General features: G+C 41.8%; 1 protein-coding gene across 1 annotated transcript in view; it reads right to left on the reverse strand.

Moving 5' to 3' along the window:
• mark4a (MAP/microtubule affinity-regulating kinase 4a) overlaps window positions 1-19,498 on the reverse strand; it is a 33,003-nt gene that overhangs the window by 10,406 nt on the left and 3,099 nt on the right. Inside the window, exons 2-12 of the mRNA XM_083926593.1 lie at window positions 19,033-19,230; window positions 17,927-17,980; window positions 13,253-13,301; window positions 12,841-12,906; window positions 7,895-7,965; window positions 7,745-7,801; window positions 7,040-7,276; window positions 2,869-2,988; window positions 2,687-2,786; window positions 2,459-2,568; window positions 720-906 (exon numbers count right to left, since the gene is read on the reverse strand). Coding sequence (XP_083782719.1) covers window positions 720-906; window positions 2,459-2,568; window positions 2,687-2,786; window positions 2,869-2,988; window positions 7,040-7,276; window positions 7,745-7,801; window positions 7,895-7,965; window positions 12,841-12,906; window positions 13,253-13,301; window positions 17,927-17,980; window positions 19,033-19,230 — 1,249 coding nt within the window. The remainder of the gene's footprint in view (window positions 1-719; window positions 907-2,458; window positions 2,569-2,686; window positions 2,787-2,868; window positions 2,989-7,039; window positions 7,277-7,744; window positions 7,802-7,894; window positions 7,966-12,840; window positions 12,907-13,252; window positions 13,302-17,926; window positions 17,981-19,032; window positions 19,231-19,498) is intronic.

Genomic DNA, 19,498 nt, shown 5'->3' on the forward strand with positions numbered 1-19,498 from the left:
TTGTTTTCTCCTACGCCAAAATTGAGTTGATTTTAACTAACTTTATATCAAAACTAAGATATTACGAAACAATGTCTTAAATCTGCGCCCTACTATGCATTTAGAGGTGTTTCTGGTGAAACGGCATGTCCACCTGCTGAGCGCCGTTACTCAGGACAAGTTTATCTTTTCCGCTCTCCTTTCCTTATAAGCCTGCTCACCACAATCTGCACTGCACAGATATTGTTATGTTAAACTGACCATGATGCTGTTATGCTGTCATACACAGTGCAGACACAGACTTTTAAAAGGAAGTTGTTTGAATAGAGGAGGAGTTGCTATTCAATAGATTTTTTTTATGTTTAAATATTTTAAATAAATTGTATCATACTCTTTTAAAAGTGTTTATTTATATAACTTCAACTGAATTGATTGCAGAAAGCTTTTGATTATTTCAAAGCTTCGTCAGATACTGAGCCACATCATCCCCAACCCCCCAGGAATCAAATTGCTTATCGGAAATCTAGAGTAACCACAACAGAAACAATTGCCAAATCCTACTTTATAATGTCTCTCTTCAGGTGTGAGGACAAAATCTGTTTTTGTATGGAAAAGACATGAAAAATTTTAGTTGATTAAATTGCGGACAGAATCACAAGGACAAAATGCCAGGTTCCAGGTTTCATAAATATAGGGCTCATATAGAGAACAAGAATAAAGAAGTTAGAGAAGAGACTCACAGAAGTCGCTGTGTCGTCGCTGCCTGTGGTAGGTGGAGGCACTGCGCTGGGTCTTGCTATGTGAGGAGGAGGTGGAGGAGGAAGAGGAGCCAGTGGCTGAAGAGTGCTTGTTGGTCCCATTGGTGATGGGGCTGGGTCGTACCCTTGCCAGGGACAGGCTACTAGCTGTGCGAGCCTCACTGGCCTCCTATAATGTCACAGTGATATTGGATGGAAAGTTGTCAGAAAGTGGCACACAGTATGGGGTTTAAGTATCACAGCGAGAAGCATGGATGGGTGATGAGTAAACCATGGGGTTTATCTTGGCAGAGCCCTGCTCATTCCTATGAAAGCTGCCAAAAATGTTCAACTTCAGCAGCTAAAAATTCCCTCATAATCTGCACTACTTCCGCTCCGAAGTCTTTTTGAGCCCCATGGCATCAAGTGACCGCCACGGAAGTTGTAACTCCACCATTTGGACACTAGGCAAATTGTCTTTAGAGTCCAGTGCACTTACTTCCTGAGGGCCTGTGGAAACCAGACGAATCTGACAAACTTGTGTTTCATTTGTTATGATTGATAGGTGTTACCTCTGCGTCCAGAGGCATTTTGCCGTTGATAACGCCCTTGGGAATCAAAAATTAACGAGAGGGCCAAGACTAAAACGCATTTGCGATTAGTCTGGTGATGCCAGGCTACGCGCTCTCCAATGGAGTGCTCATCAGTGTGCGTGCACCAGATTCCTGTGAAAGCGCCTGTGGCTTCTCTCATCAAATCCCAACAACAGCATGGGATACACGCTACATGGAGGTAGGCTGGCTAACTCACTCATAGATAGCAATTCCCAATGTCATTTACCATACAACTACGAGATAAGCCCACCGCTGCTCATGCCCACACTCACACTCACACTCACACTAGGTTCAGACTCGTGCAAACGGCCCATCAAGAAAATACATCGGAGAGAATCAGCCATCGGCCTACATGTTTGAGCAGGTTTCAGACAGTAGGCGGCAGGGCAGCAGAGCCCCTTGGGCTGATTGCTGACTTGCATCATCCCACGGGTGGATGGACGAACAAGGGTCCGAAGTTGCCTGACCATGGAGCAAACATTAGCAATCTGCAACTAAGTTATAATTTGGGCGTCCTGACCCCGGTGTTAGTCAGACCCAGACTCGGATCAGGTGTCTGTTGTCACTAAAATGGTGGACTAGCAGACGTATCAGAATGGTAAATGTAGTTAGCATCTTTTCTGAGTTTCTGTTGTCTGTTAGCTTGTTAGCTTGTAACTGTCAGTTGCTGACAGCTGTGATGACTGCCAGTACAGCGTTTTCTCTCTGTACTGGCAGTCCGCTCTAAACTGGAGGTTTCAGGTTTCTTTGCTGGTGTTGAGTCAAAGTTGTTCCCTCAGTGAACACATATTAGACAGTGATTGGTTTATGGATTCGTAACAGTGCACTAACATCTCCTCCTTCAGGAGAAGATTTGTAAAACAACTCTCAACTTTGCTCAGATAAAATTCATTATTGTCAAGTGTCAGCATTTTAGAGGTCAGAAACAGAAGAAAAACACATTTGTAGTAGAGTAGAGGGGGACTTTAAAATATAATCGAAAATTGGTATAGAAAAGTACTTCGAAAAATATTACTTTATACCCAGCACAAATGATATGTGATTTTGCATGTACAATTGGTGATTGAAGAAAACCTGGTATCTAATTCAGTGCCAGTTGTTCTGGATAATGTCAGCTATATTACTCACATCGCCTTTGCGGCCCAGAAGTAAGTAGGTGGCGGTGACTTCATTGTATTTCTGATTGAGCAGAGAGTCCTTGATTTCCTCTGAAGTGAAGCCCATTCCCACCATGACCTCTGAGGAGCACAAACAACAGCACATAAGGGATATTAAGAAACATCTTGCATTCTTACTACGTGCTTTGACTGTAATGGTGAAGGCTTCTTAGTGGTAACAGTGGTCAAGCTGGCTCACCTATGCGAACCGGATCACTGAAGTCTTCAACAGGTTCTATGTGGGGCTTCAGGTCCTCCCCCTCGTACCCTGAATTGATCCACTTGTCCTTCATGACTTGCTGTAGAAACAGAAATACAGCAAAGCTTTAGTTGGATTTAAATTTCACATGAGCTAACGTCTTACGTGTTGCGGCTTCTTACGTCTAAGGTGCAGCGTTTAGTGGGGTTGAGCACCAGGAATCGGCGAAGGATCCCCTCACAGTCTGTGGACATATAGAAGGGCACACGGTACTTTCCCCTCAGCACGCGCTCCCTCAGCTCCTGTTGGCCACATCCATCATGTGTTACACATGCTAACATTTCATAATACAACTCTGCAAACAACCAGATGCCCATATTCCATATGTCTTTAATGCTATTTTTGACACAAATATGGTGAAAAGAGGCTACTGTTGCATAGTGCATACTTGGGTTGGCTGTGACTTAGGAGGTAGATTCGATCCCCGGCTCCTCCATTCCCAATGTCAAAGTGTTCTAGATACTGAAACCCAGATTGCTCCTGAAGACTGTACCCTTGGTGTGTAAACTATTAGATTAGATTAGATTAGATCCCGATGAGTAGGTTGGACCTTGCATGGCAGCCTCTACCATCAGTGTATAAATGTTTGTATAAATGGATCGCTTTGAGTGGTCAGAAGCAGGGGTGCAGATCCAGGATTGGGGGGGACACAATAGTGATTTTCTTTTTTGCACGTATGCAACTCATACCATAACACCGTAAATCACATCTTGTAGAGGCTGGCCATATCATTCAAAAAGTACTGCACAGTTAATCATTTCCTGTTCTTACCGTTCCTGTTTATTTGTCCTAAACAGCCAACACAGTATCACTGCTTACTTAACTGTTATATTAGTAAATCATCATTTTAAGGGTCTCGGGCATGTACTGTCACCATTCACCCCCAATTCTTCTCCCCATCTTTCTTTTCTCCCAGTGTATGGGACTACTTTATGCATGATTCATTGATATGGATGAATATCCAAATATGAAGCCCCAACCAAGTTGTGTAAACTAACTGTTTTATTAACACAACAGAAGTTGACCCAACAAAATGATTTGTTCCACCATTTCAATCATTTCTTTTTAGATGTGAATGTGAAGAATGTGAAGTCTGAAAAAACAATTTGTTCAATTTTGAATAATATAGGGTATTTTTTACTGGGGGGGACAATTCATGTTTTTCAGAAATTGGGGGGGACATGCCCCCTCAAGGATCTTCACCCATGGTCAGAAGACTAGAAAGGCTCCATATAAATGCCTTATAAAAAGTCCTTTGCCATTTACCATGACAGTGACAACACAATCACAAAACAATATCAAGCTCAATATTTATTTCACAAATCACTGGAAAAGGTGAAAGAGAAGGTACCAGCACCTGGATGCCATGTCTACACATCACACACCGATCCACCAGGACGTCACTACATCCCCAGATGGATCCCTTTATTCAGACTTTATCTAACAACCCCAAAGGGGCGATTCTATCAATTCTGCACATCATTTGACCCAGAAGAGGAAATTCCCACACTCATAATCACCACTTTGGTTTACGTTGAATTACAACATATCCAAGACATTTTCTCTGATAAGACCAGTCTGATGTAATGGTATCTTTCCCAGGCCCCTCGCTGCAGGCACTATGCTGGAGTGCGCCCAGATATGAGAGGGGTTAAATACACATTTGTCTCCATCCTCTGGTAGAGCTCTAGGGGGGCATTCATTGCCATCTGCTGGATTTTGGATAAAAATACTATTTTTAGTTTTTTTAGCAGCAGGTTCTACTACAAGGGACAGCTAGGTACATCTGTTAGGATATTCAAATGACACACATCTTATTGATCTTATATATACAATAATATATGTGTATGAAATTCAGATTCAGAGATTTTTTTGTAAATATTCAGTTTCATTTAAAGAAAAAAAAATTGTCTTCACTACTAATGAGGCACTAGTTTTATTTAAATCTCGAACCTGTCTGAATACTCTGAACAGTTCAGGGTGAGGAGTCTTTTGAGGACACCATGGTCAACCAACAGACTGAATGAACGAAAAGGATGAAGCCACATTAATTGACCTCTTCTCTCATATCGATAAACATGTGTAAAAGTTCTATCCTTGAACTTGCTTGCTGTCCTTGTAACTGCAGACTGTTCCACACAGAGAACATTTTTTTCTGGTCATGATAACTGGCTGATCTTGACTCAAGCCCAGGACACCATGACCAACAGAAACTGGAAAAGATACATTATATAGTAGATCAAATGACGTACACACTTAAATCCCTGAGAGCTTTTTGTATATATTCTCTGGGGACCAGCATTCCATTTTTATCTATGTCTAGATACTAGTAATACTCAACACAACAATCTTCAACTCAACTACCTTACGCTCGCTAACCTTTACCCGGTGCAATGAATAACTGTTGGCTTCACATGGATGGCCTACAAGATGCTATCACTACTAGGGATGATAATCAAGAACCAGTTCCAGCTGAGAACCGGAGCTGTATGCCTTTGAACTTATCAAATCTGCTGAAAAAAGGAAGGAAGAGTCATGAAGAGGAAGAAATCGTCCAAAGCTTGTAATGTCTGTAAAATGATCATTTCAAGTAAGACATGAAACACCAGCAATATGCTATCTTTTTATACAACATGGCGTTCCTTTCTATACAGGACTGCATCCGACACTCTACGCACGGGTGTCACTGCTTCACAAGCGAGCAGCACCTCCGTTACTGAAGGCAAATATCCTGTTAGCATTACACTAGTGCACCGCAGGCAAGCTTAGATGAGGGTTTCTTTGACTAAGATAACCTGACTGAAAATGGTGGCTGTACAAATATTCTCTCATTTCATCAACACTGTGTTCAGACTCATATAATGCAACTGTTTCAGGCACTAAAAAACCTGTGGAGGCTGACTTTTTTTCCACACAGAAATTTAACCAGGAATCGATAAAACCTTATCAATTCTCAAACCCATGATGCTCTACCTGCTCAGCAGCAAAACAGCAGACAGACATAGCTGGTAAACATAGTGGAGACTTCGGGAGTTGGTGGCGACCAAAACAGAACTAAATGAAAATGAATATTGGACCTATTTTCACCAGGTGGTCAGAATCAGAATTTCCGATGCAAATGTTGCTCCGTGTCAACACTTTCACCATGTCGACTTTATAAGGGAAAATCCAGTATTGGATTCATAAACATTTTTAGCTTCCATCGCCTTCCTGGGCGGCAGCTTTCCAGAGTCGCTCCCCGTCGTCCTGTCTTTTTATTTACTTTTTTTCTTTATCTTTAACTCTTTCAAGGTTTTCATTAAGTAGTAAGTTAAGTTATTTGCCTACGGGACGATGTGGCTTCACACGTTATTTTATCGTTAACTCAGTGTCATGGAAAACACCTCCAGCCCCCTGAACACCATAGTAAAGTCCTGTCAGAGCACCTTCAGCCGTAGACTGAGACCACCTAAGAGCACCACAGAACGCCACTGTAACTGTGCAACCCTCCTCCTTGCAGGAAGGAAAGCTGACATATCATACTGAGAGAACTTAACTTATATTACTTTGATTGTTTTTCTGTTATTTTATTAGGGACTGTTTTTCATTTTACTATCAAGTCAATGAACACCATAAAGCAACCAATATGAACAACATCTTTTTCCACAAATCACTAGAGAAGGAAGCCTGGGAGGAAGATGAGACACATTCAAAACCAGGATGCCGTGTCTACACGACGTCACACACTGAGCCACCAGGATGTGTCACTCCATCCCTGGATTCCTTTGATTTGGACTTCATCTAACGACTCCAAAGGGGCGGTTCTATCAAAATACATCATCTACTTCTACTGTAAACTCTTTACATAGCTTAAAATAACGTCTAAACCAAAGCAAACCACTCAGCCCCAAAACCTTCCCAACAAGGCACACATTAAACTACATGGCTTTGATAAAGCACAATAGAATGGTTCCTCAGTCATGAAAGACCATATCATCAGCATATAGAGGTTTAATAGTACCTGTGAGGATCGACAAATTATAGCAAAGCAGCAACAGACAATGTTGGACACAAACTGTAGAAAAGTGTGAATACTGAAAAGACAAATTAAAACCTTGAATGTGCACTGACATTCAAGACACTGAAAAACACACATCACTGTGTACCTGAGGATACATTTAACTTTTTCGTTTTTTAAAGCTTTTCTGAAGTGTTTTTTCTTGACTAAATCAGGTGGTTGTAAATAAATAAATGTAATCCCATTACTCGCCCTGGATGTACCCAGACAGAGAGTCCCCCTGTCCATCCACTTGCCTTCAGGTTCTGCCCATCAAAAGGCAGCGAGCCGCTGACTAGCGTGTAGAGGATGACCCCGAGACTCCAGACGTCCACCTCGGGCCCGTCATACTTCTTGCCCTGGAAAAGCTCAGGGGCAGCGTAGGGCGGTGAGCCACAGAACGTGTCCAGCTTGTTGCCAAGCGTGAACTCGTTGCTGAAGCCAAAGTCTGCGATCTTGATGTGGGCGTCGGCATCCAGCAGAAGGTTCTCCGCCTGAGTCATACATATATTGATGCAGAGGAGAAGGAGGCAAGGATGGACAGCAGGAGGAGGAAAGGGCAGGAAAGGGACAGAGAACAACACATTAGGAGAGAAGGAAGGGAATAGTGGGATGGGGGATAGAGAAAAATGAGAGCGTGAATGAGACAGATGGGGGGGGGGGTAGATACTGTACATGACTCATAGTGTATATGTTTCATTGCATGTGTTTAGGAATGTAATAATCTATTAGAACAGAGGCAGGCTCTGACCGCCTCCTACCCTTCCCAGCTTCTGCACTCATCAGTGCTTTACTGTCCGATTAAGATGCTAGGGCCATTTTCACAGACACAGATTAAGACTAGTCCCAGATTATAACTTTCTGCTCAGTGTAATCTGTCAGTGGAAGAAATGCCCTAGTCTTGGACTAGCCTTAATCCACCATCTCTGAAAGCTGCCCAAAACATCTTCTGAGCTTCTCACCTTCAAATCTCTGTGGACAATGTTCTTCGTGTGGCAGTAGTGGACAGCAGAAACAATCTGTGAACACGGGGAGACAAACAAAGGTTAGGTACTGACAATTAAATGTGAGAATTGGTACAATGCTGTCTTTAAGAGGCGATGTGTTGGTACCTGTCGAAATTTGGCTCTGGCTTCAACCTCCTTCATTCTCCCATGAGACACGAGGTAGTCGAACACTTCACCTGTGAGCAGCAGAAACACATCAGCCAGAGTTATAGCCATACTATTATTTGACTTGATATTGCTGATGTACGCAATCACTTTCAATCACATCAATTCAGTTACTAATATTTACGTATAAGGTGAGTGCTGTCAAGTTGTCTTTTTCAACTTTATCGTTCTCAAGGGGAAATTTGTCCTTTTTGACGTTTGACATTTTTGGTAGTACGCTTATTCGCTTACATGAGAAGATCAATAGCATTCTCATTACGGTCCATTCAATGTGGAGCTGCAGCCAGTTAGCTTATCTTAGCTGTAAGCATAAAGAAGGTAACAAAACCTTCTGTCCGAAGGTAACACAATCCACCTACAAGCACCACCAAAACTCACTGATTAACATGTTATATCTTGTTTTATTTAGTGAGACAGTTACTTTAGAAGGAATAAATAACTCATTAATCCTCTTAAAAATTAAAAAGTTGAATGCACAAACACTAAAACGAAACCATTCCCATGTCATTACACCCTGGGGTTATGCTGCTGGTATGCTAATATGGCTAATACTAGCTAGTGTTAGCCATATATGTTAGCAAATGTTTAGGAATATATTGCTGCATATCTGACATCACTGTGTCTGTTCGCTGAGTCTTCTCTACTTGTGCTTCTGTTACACTGTGTTAACAAAACTACCGTACACAATGATCACTTGTGGCAGACGCTTACTGTTCAGCAACAGGTGCAGTCACTTTAAATTGTATAGGAAAAACAACAAATCCTGTTTCCAGTTTTTTATGCTCAACTGAGCTAAGCTAACCACAAAAATGGTAGATATTGTGAAAATGAATTACCTTATTTCCCAAAATAAAAACTATAATACAATACCAAAACATATCAGAAAATATACTATAAATAAATATATATGTAATGTCAAACAAATGCAAAAATCTACCATACAAGCTCACATACTTCTGCATCAGTTAAAGAATAACGTTCAGATATTATCCTCTGTTGCAATCATGATGTTTGGATATACTGCAGGTTCCATGTTATGCTGTCACAGGACATGTTCAGCGCTCCACTGTTCACACACTCTGATTTACACACTAGGGACATTTATTTTGAATCAAAGCTTCTGACTACACCAAATGTAAGTGGGTGTATGCCCTACTGTTAAACCCCCATACAGTATTTTATTAATCAGCTTATACCAGATTCAGATGGATTCACGCCATCTTTGTCACTGCTGCCACATAACCTTGTGACAGGAAATATAAGACAGAAATACACCTTCAATGACTGAAGTGCTTTTCTTAATAAAGAAGAAGAAGAATGCCTTAGGGACTAATGGAAATAACTGAGGTTTGGTGAATGACGTTGAATTTTTATATTTCACTTTATAAAAAAAAAAGATATTCCATCTTTAACGTTATTAAAAGTTTTTGTGAACACTCCGGTTGACATTGAGAAAACTGCAATATGCTACCTACAATATCACAAAAATAACAACCCTATGATGGAACATTTTATTTGAAAGGGTGTGTCATGAACATGAAGGAGTCTTTATTATGGGTGTAACGAGATATAACCCACGAGATCTTGTGATATTCAAATTTCTCGTTGAGGTGAAAAGTTGACTCGCAATATCAATATAAGTAAGTCGATAAACGGCAACAGTGACCGATAAGACAGGAACAATATGTAAGCAGCATTAGAAGATACTCAAACACGTAACACATGGACCCTGCAGCTTCTTTACCATCAGGCTACAAGTTATAGTCAGTTTGGTCTCTGCGTCTGTCAGCAGCTCCTGAGCTGAGTGACAGCTGCTGGATAACCTGCCTTCACCGCTGACGGACAAACCAAAACCAAACCAAACCAAAACAGTTTTCATGTCAGCTCCATGGGAATAAATCATTCATTGACTTTATTCCCCTGCACAACGCAGCCAGTGAAGCCTGTAAAACAGGCATTGTCTGTGTTTTTGTTTTTAGAACTGAAAGTTGACGCAAGCATCAGGTCTCGCGACATCCATAGTTCGGGGCTGATGTCAGTGGGAGCTTGGTTAACGGCTAGCAGAGTTTGAAGTTCCACTGAACTTAGGGTTAAGGACAATACTCATGACACAGTTACAATGGTCTCATGACTCCCAATGTCAAAACCAACCACTTTATGACTTTAATGTAACGTTGACCCATAAAGCTAAATAGATTTTTTAAGTTTGATCATTTACATTTAATTATTTATTTATTAATTTTATTTAGACAGGGTATGTTGTCGTATGTAGGTTAATGTCATGATGCCATAACAGACAACTCAAACAATGTCAACTTTGCATTAAAAGTGGCACAGTATATTGAATGGCACTTAATGGCAACAGTCATCGACATGTTATGACAGTAAGTGCTATCATTTATAGGAAACAAAATGGTCTCAGTATCAAGTGTTTATGGTTATGTTGAGCATCACACTTTTTCCCACCTTCAATTCCAAAAAATAAGAATTTGTTAGTTTAGTTTTGTTTGTTTTTTTAAACATCTTCCAAAGGTAAGAATAGCAAAATATGAATCTGGATGGGAAACATGAAAACCCTTCTATCCTTTCAATTTCATTAATTGTTGGGTCTATGTTTATCACAGAGTGTGGTCTTTACCTAGTTTGTAAAGTGTCCTGAGATAACTTTTGTTATGATTTGGCACTGTAAATAAAATTGAATTGAATTGAATTGAATTAAAAAAAAAAAAAACATAACCCCACACCTTTTTTGACCCCCCACCCCCTCCCAATATTTTTTGTACAGTCCTTAAGATGTTGTTTAAATCTAATGTTTGAGTGGCTGCTAGGTTTGGATTAACTGAGCGAACTGTTGTCGGTGATCATTTTATGCACCCTTAAATATCCTGAATATGAAGACAGATCATACATCTTGGTCTTCACAGGCATTCAGGCAACACTACAACTCCTTAATACCTCCTCACAGTCTTTTCATCCCCAGCGTAAAGTAATATGGGCTGGAAAGAAAGCCACATTTGAAACTGCGTCTGTGACACTTTCCAAGGTCACAGCAAGCAAACGAAACCATTTAGGCCAGAACACAGAAAAACAGGGTTGGTGACAAAAACCTGACACAAAAAGAACCATAAAAGAGACTAATGGCAGGAAAAAAGACAAGGAGAGCAGCATTAGATGCAATGGGCTGGCATTACTCCTGAATTAGTGTTTAAAGTCAGCTTAAACAGCAGCACCGTTACTGCATAAAGGCTGCTCAGTTATTTATGTTGTGCTCCATACTCTTTTATGTTTAAATGCAGAACTGTTTGATTAGGGGAGAGTGACTACATGATCGCACATTCTTACAGTGCCTAAACATCATGTGTTTGGATGGGTAAAGAGTAAAATAACTATGTGGTGAAAGAACAGAGGCATAGAGCTCCAAAACACACAAATCAATACTGCATTTTTGTTGAAAACAGTGGAAAAAGACAATGAAAAGGGTGAAATAGTTTGGATTTTTAAATAAATGCCTACAGCAGTGATTCTCAAAGTGGGGTCTGTAAAAAAAAAAGGTTCTCAGACGCATTAAGTTAAATGATAGTGATATGAACTTTTTCCTTCCTTTTCTTTTTTTTTCCAAAAGGCTTCATAGTTCAAATTTACCAGTCATGACAGCAGCTACTGTTTGTCTGTATTTGGAGAGATTTTGTCACCTAGTTAGTATCACAACTGTGCAAGGTACAGTTACAAAACTTTACAGCTGTGAAGTTGAGATCAAAATGAAGACAGAGTTCAAAGTTGAGTGTGGTCCGAGCACGGGCACCAGAAGCAGGGGGTAGGAAGTAGAAAAGGGGCCATTACGCTCCTGAGCAGATTTGGAGTCACAGCTGGGGTGATCCCATCGTAAAATGGTCTCTAGTTTAATTAATAAACCTTTAATGGTTCCTAGATTATGTTCTAATCTAGCACATCCATTGCTCTTAGGATCCCCAAATATGTCACGTACATTAATGAAACAAACCGATGTATACTGTAAAAAAGGTCACATTTTGGTGTCAAGCCGTCATTCTTATTCATTTCCCCAGCTGCAGAGGGAATAAAGCTATGGAACGGGGAAACAGCTACCAATATGTGTTTTTTCTTATGAACTTTTTTTTTCTTAAGCTATAGCTTTACATTATATTTTGCATACAGACATGAGAGTGATATAGATCTTCTCATCTAAAGCTCAGCAAGAAAACAAAGTATATTTTCAAAAACGTCACACAGCTCCGATACGGAGGGAAAACATCTCAAATGTACCAAGTGGTTTTTGAATTCTAACCCGTGGAACAACAAATACCACTCACACACATAAGAATTTAGCCCGGAAACCAGAGGAACCTGCCACGCTCATGTTTCCTGTGCTCTGGCAGGTCCGTCTGGCCCCTCTCCTGTTCAGACAGATATCCATCCAGTGCAGTTTACCATGCTCATGAAACTCAGATCAAACGGTCAAACTAGGCAGGGATGGTCAAATTTAAGATTCACATTTTCTCACCTAAAATGGTTTCAAAAACACATTTTAGTGAACTGTATACTGTAATATGAAAAGGTTTGTTACCCGGTCACCATTTTTTTTTCCTGCTTCAAAACAGACCGAGCAGCGCTCACTGCTAGTTTCGTTGCTCTGAGTGGTTGCAGGTCTTTCTAATTGCGTCCAGAGGCATTTTGCTCTGCACCGCTGATAACACACTTTGGAAATCAAAAATGAACGGAGAGGTTCCAGACTAATAAGCATTTGCATATTAGTCGGACGATGCAGGGCTAATAAGAATTCTGTGTTGCAGCTGCATTTGCCAGATGCAGCTCCATCACATCTGTAATCTTCTGCGTCATTTTACTGACAGTGTTTCCGATATACCCACCTCCACTGGCGTACTCCATGATTAGGTAAAGGGTCTTATCAGTCTCAATCACCTCGAACAGCTGCACTGTAGTCCAAAACAGAATCAGATTAAAATATATAACAACAAATCCTACTCACATTATTAATAACAGCACAGCCGTCAGCCTGTCTGTCTTAATACCAAGGAACCTGCTGTTAATGCTGTGGGGTTTTTTGATCCATATGGTATTTCAGCTTTATAAAACCCAACCTCGTGACCTCTATATGAGGCCTGACATGTCGCTATCTTCCGTTCGGTCAATGGATGCTCTGAAGCTTATTCAAAGCATTACACTTCCGTCTGGTCACACACATGGAAGCACAACGCACGCATGGACGCACACTCAGACACACAAACATAAAGCCCACTGAGATGTATGTACGTGCCTTACCTATGTTAGGGTGATTTAAGCCTTTCATTATTCGTACCTCCCGAAAGAGCTGGGAAGAAGAAACAGAATTTCAATGTCTTGACGATATTGGACATGAATAAATCGTGTGTTGCAGCTGCTGGCGTTGAGGGTTTCACAGTGGCTCTTCACATCAATCTGTGATTTAAAGTGTCACAATCAAGGCATCGTGTTCTTGGCAAGACAGGCATTTACAATATTATGGTGACCCTGTCCGTAGGTCCGAGGTCAGGCTGTCATGTGAAAATGAGGGTGGTACACTTTTGTATTTCCTTTTCAGGCTTCTCATCTGAAGCTGATGGTTGTACATTTCAACAGCTGAAATCGGAACCGACACAACATTTCTAATGATTCCTAATTTTTTATTCAAAGTTAAAGTGCTCTTCTTGTAAACATACAACTTGAATCTCGTCTTTGTTTTCTTTTTTACTGCGTGAGAATCCACTGAATCCTAAATGTCGATCATCACCAAAATGTTAGCAAATGTTTGAGGCCAAAGGACCACACCTCAACTATGTCACTTCCTGCTTTTCTCATTAATACTGGCCCAACCCACTCATCCTCTTTGGCGCTTGTATTCTGCACCCCTCCTTCCCATTCTCTTATTCCCTTCCTCTCCTCTATGCAAGGTCCTGAGGGGGTCCATCGTGCCCCGGTTCTACGGAGGATTCCCTATCCAAGCCTTCCCACAACACATTCGGCAAAGCAGACTAACAAGCTGTTTTTGGAGTTCAATGGGACGATTAACATGAGGACTCAACATACTGCAACTATACTCACTATATTAGTATGTGAAAGGGTAACTCCACTGATTGTACACTTCCAACTCCAGGTGTTGGAGAGTGCTCCTGCATACATGAAAAAAGTTGTATAAAGCCTTTTAATTCTGATAAATGCCCCCGATTGATGTCACATGAGTCAGCACCAGTTGGGTCTGAAGACTACGAGTTGAAAATGAACATCATCAGAAGTCTGAGCTGAAAACCTCCTCCTGACCAGGTCTGGTTGGAAGCATAAGTTACCATGGTGATACAGCAACAATAAAAGAGAGCGACTTTCGTGTCACCCAGGCTTTGAGCGCAACATACCTCGCTAACCCACTAATCCAGATTCGTAGTTCACCCTACTGGACCTCTGGAGGCCGCTGCTCATCTTTGCTGAAGGCTGCAGCCCACGTTAGCTGCAACTAGCATAACACACCCAAATCTCTAACCAAATTGTTTGTCAATTGATATTGTGGGTAATGTAGGCACCAGGTTTTGACTAGAAAGAAGTTGTGGAATCAATTGGTTTTGCTGCATTGATTTTGCTCCTTTTTAAAACAGTCCATTGTGAGTCTGATTGTATTATAGGAATGTTGCGTACTGTTTTATCACACCACTTCAAAGATGATATTAATAGACCTGTGCTTCGGTTGTTTATCATAAAGTCCTTACAGCACACTAATGTTCAATCATTTTGGCTGCTGAAATCAAACTAAGACCCCCTAAGAGATCCCTGGACCAGAACAAGCACACACATTTACTCTTGTTCTTCAATGTCACTTCCTGTCTCTGATATTCATCCAAATGAGAATTTGTGAGGGTGACAACAACCAACAAAACCTCCTAACAATTAAAAACAACAACAACAAATGGCCCACACACAAATGTGATGAATCTGCAGCCAAAATCAGACCAGCTTCTCCTCCGCCTGAGCACTTCTCACTGCCTGTGAAGCTACGTCTGCTCTGCGGGACAGATTTGTACACTTTGTCAGAGAGGAGCAGGGGATTAAATCTGAGCCAGCTCCCCTGGTTTCATGCATATAACGGCCCACTCCCTCAACAAAAGGCCATCGCTGAACACCAGTGACTCTCCCCACATCCTCAACTCCAACTGGACAAAAAAAAGATGGTGCGATAAGCTTTTCTATCCTCTTTTCTCAATCCTACCCTTCTCCCGTTTTCCGATGTGCCTCCCTTCATTCCCTCCTCCTTCATTCAGTTCCTCTAGCTGTCTTCTCCTCTAGCAGGGCCTCAACGTCACTGTTGCCATAGCGACCCAGGTATTAAGACTGGGCTCTTTCCCAGCTTCTCCAGCTGTGCTAGAGGGAATCTTGGGATACGTAGTGCTGAAGCGTCTCATCATCCAGGCATCCCATTAATCCCCTGCTCGTCACAGCAGAGCTGAGTGGTCCGATCCGTCAAAACAATAAACAATCCCCCAGCAACATGTGTGACCCCGGTCATCGTTAATGACCGCAAATAAATAGCAATCCTACGAGGAAGCTGACAGGGATGGACACACATACTCTGTGACAATAAGACTCCTGGCTTTAATTAAAAATCTAGCAGATGAAAACAAATTGTATTGAAATGTAAGTTTTATCGTATTCTATGAAATATACCATTAAAAAGTGACTTAACCTCATTTCTAACAGACAAATATTTGGTTTTCAGGCATCCTCGAACATCAGAGGCCAGTATAAAAATATCCTGCTGTAATCTCCTCTTTCCTATTAATGGATGTTGAGGTTTGATTTTTCTCATCCGTGATTTTACTTCCATCTTCTTTTCTTCCTCCCCCTCCTTTACCCACTCCTATACAATACATCTCCCTCTATCCTTCTCCCCTCTACATACATTACCGTCCAGATTATGCTAATGTGGGTTCTTTCATGTCTTCAGTACTAAGGATTTTCTCTAGCCCACGGGTATGTAAAGAAGCCCGCAATCATTGCCGGCCAATTGCAGAGCATTCTCTCCGATCAGTGGCCAATCCTTCGCCTCCACTCTCAATCCTATCCTAAATGTTGTCTCATTGTCTCTAACAGCAGCCAGTCCAGTCCAAGAAAGGCACCAGACCGGAAGAGGGGATAACATACAAGTTGGGACGACAGTTCCTGCAAAGGATCTAATATTCTAGCCAGGTATGGTGCAGAAATCCCTGTTCTTTCATGATATAAGCACCAGAAATACGATGAGTCAAAGTATCAGGATTACAAGAAGCCAGTGATCAAAGGGGCAACGGGTGGGACAGGAAAACAATGAGACCTTGAATTTATGTACTAAAGCCTTGATAATACTGTAACACAACAAGGTCATTGCTATCGCTGCACTGTAAATACAGAGATTAAGGAAAAGATTATTTACAAAATAAGTAAAAAATAAAAAATAATCAAAGGGATTATTTATTTATTTATATCACAATTCATTCTGGGTAAATCTTCTCTGACATTTTTACAATGTTGTTACCGGTGAAGTCAAAGATAGTAACAATACCAGGAGGACAAATCTTTCACAGGAGGAGGTTGGACATAATGAAGGGGGTCCCTTAGCAATATTCTTTCAGGGGGCCCAGATACTGTAATCCTACATGTCATGAAGACAAACTGGTCTTTTTAATGTATGTGGCAAAACATACAGGCATCTTCCAGTCAAACTATATGGCACACCCACCACACATATATAAAGAACAATTATTTCATCCCTGATTTGATCCTTCTGGTCTGTTCACTTCTTGCCCACAGGCCAAGGAGCCCATGCAGGCCGAGGGCGGCACAGAGAGATAAGAGAGAGAGAGGGACACACTTATGGTTAAATGAGGGAGACACTTTGACCCATATGTGCATATAAGCAGCATTACGGGCAAATATGGGTCGGCTGATTGATTGTCTGCAGCTTTTATCTCCCTGTGCTTTCATTCCCATGTCTTCATTCATGTGATGTACTTCTTTACCTTACTGTGTTTCCAGACTGACATGCTCGGGAGATTGGACGGAGATATCTGAGCATGTGATCAACCCATGATCAACTGGCCTCCATGGCAGCCATATTGTGTCTGGATATCTATCAAATCCAAGTCTCCTGCTCCAGACTTCCATTCCAGCTCCTGAATCTGAATCATGTGTGCGCCTGCGGCACGCTGTGGCTATCCTTGGTAACTAGCGAAACAAAAGTGTCCACTTTTCCACCTCTGACCTTCACACACAACAAACCTCGACTGTCCAACATTCAGGCTCGACACTCAAATTGCTGACCAGCAGGAAAAAGAGGCCAGTCCATCATAAGACCTCCTTGTGACATACACCTAAGCTTTTCTAAAGACAACTCTCACAACAAAATGGCCACCAAGCCCATCATCCCTGACCACAAAACAGCTACAAAAGCACCACAGCTTTCTTTGTTATCTGCAGTAACGTGTAAGTCAAAATAAAAACACAAACACAAAAAAGGATGGGTTGGGTGACCCAGGTTTCTGGGATGAGTCACCCTCCTCTCAGGGCAGTGATTAGCCCAGAGAGAGACTAGAGATGATCTCTGGAGCAGAGGTCTCCTCTCGCTCCCATCCAGTCTCTAGCACCTGCCAAATAGCATCACATCCCACAAGCCCTCTCTCTATCAGCTGCTCTCTTATTCCAGCCCCCTCTGAGGAGGAAACAGCTGAGGATGAACCTGAACCTCTCCAAGTCCCTAACGGCATGTTGGTATTTTGTTGGATTACATCAATGTGGCCAAACCATCCACATCCATGATGCCCGGCTGCTGCTGATGGCAGATAGTCTGTAGGCCCATAGTATTAAACAGTGCAGCATGTGTTTCAGTTTTGTACCTGAGGACATGATGCACATACTCCTCAATAAACAATCCATCAGTAGAAGGAGGAAAAAACTCACCTTTTGTAGGCTGGTTGGGTTCAACTGAGTTTTGTCAATGATTTTTATTGCAACCTGGAAGAGAAGTCACGGAAATGTTTGATGAGGAAAGGTACACACACACCACTTTTAGAATTTGCTTATAACAGCCTCTATTCACGATGTTCAGAAGCCATTACTACTCATACATCTCAGAGTAATAATATCTGTGTGTACCACTTCATTTTGACTAATAAATAATTTAATAACGGCATTTAGAATAACACATTTGGGGTTGTCAGGTTGTACAGGATCTCTTTTCCCAGTGCTCGTCTGTTCTATCTGGTCATAATAACCAGGCAGAGGTAGCCTATAGGTTAGAGAAGAGAGCTTATCGATTCAGTCCCTGGACCGGAAGGATAAATCTGGGAGGGGAAAATAAATAAGCCTCTCCGTCATTAGTATGATCAAGGCCCTTAACCCCCAGCTGCTCCAGTGGAGCTGCTCAGTGGCCAGCAGATCAGACTCTACTAGGCAGCTTCTAGGTGTGAATGTGTGACTGTTTTCCTGAAAAAGAGAGGCCTCCTCTCAGTGAAACGTCCCTGAATGCATGAATAACAATAAAAAAAAATAATGCAGTTACAAATTTTGCTCATCTATTAAGAAAAGGGTAAGTGATCATACTGTACCAAAAATCATTCTTGGTACAGTATGTCTATAATCTATATACTGTATCTTAGCAATGTATGAACCTAAGTCTATCTTTTTATACAGTGGTATCCATTAATGCAGTCATTTAGTATTCAGTGTTTAAATCTTATCAGTCTTTAAGTATCTGAATGGACTGGGGGGGGGGGGGTTATATATGCGTCGATTAGTCGACAAATCGCTCTAAATGACGACCACTGGTTGACCAAGAAGATCCTTGGTCGGGGGTAACCCTACTTCTGTATCACTTCTATAAGAATGACTTCTTTACAAATATGTTAAAAACTATGATGTTGCAGATTTAAGACTGGACTAAATTGCATCTTAACAACAGCATCACAACCAGCAGCATCAAATGACCTCCATCATCCTCCATCATTTACCCATCCATCTACTTCTTCCCTCCTCCCACCATGGATTTCTGCTGCCCCATGTCTCACCTCCTTGCCTGTCAAGATGTGGCGGGCCAGCTTGACCTTGGCAAAGTTTCCCTTGCCGATGGTCTTAAGCAGACGGTAGTTGCCGATGTGCGGCTGCTCGTCAGAGCAGGAGGCGATGGAGTTCCTGCACCGGGCGCCCAGCGAGCGGCTGGACTGGCTGGTGGCCTTGTCTGAACGGCTGGCCCCCAGCGATGCATGCTGGAAGAAAAGAAAATGAAGGGGGGACAGGGAGTGTTAAAGAGAGGAGACGGGTGGGGGTCACTCACTGTGCCAACACCAATATCACAGAACAGGCTGCCAAAGCACCTCCAGGACTGCCTGCCCCTATGGAGCACTGATCTCCACGAGCTAAATGATCTGAATTAGCCCCTTCTGTCTGAACTCTGCTCTCCAAAGAATATGTTAGCAATAGTGTATGCTGTGTTTAGGCAAAAACTGAACCGTTTTAAGGCAAAGGTCCAGGGAA

This window comes from Echiichthys vipera (assembly GCF_963691815.1).
Source record: "Echiichthys vipera genome assembly, chromosome: 14".
In the NCBI taxonomy this organism is placed as follows: domain Eukaryota; kingdom Metazoa; phylum Chordata; class Actinopteri; order Perciformes; family Trachinidae; genus Echiichthys; species Echiichthys vipera.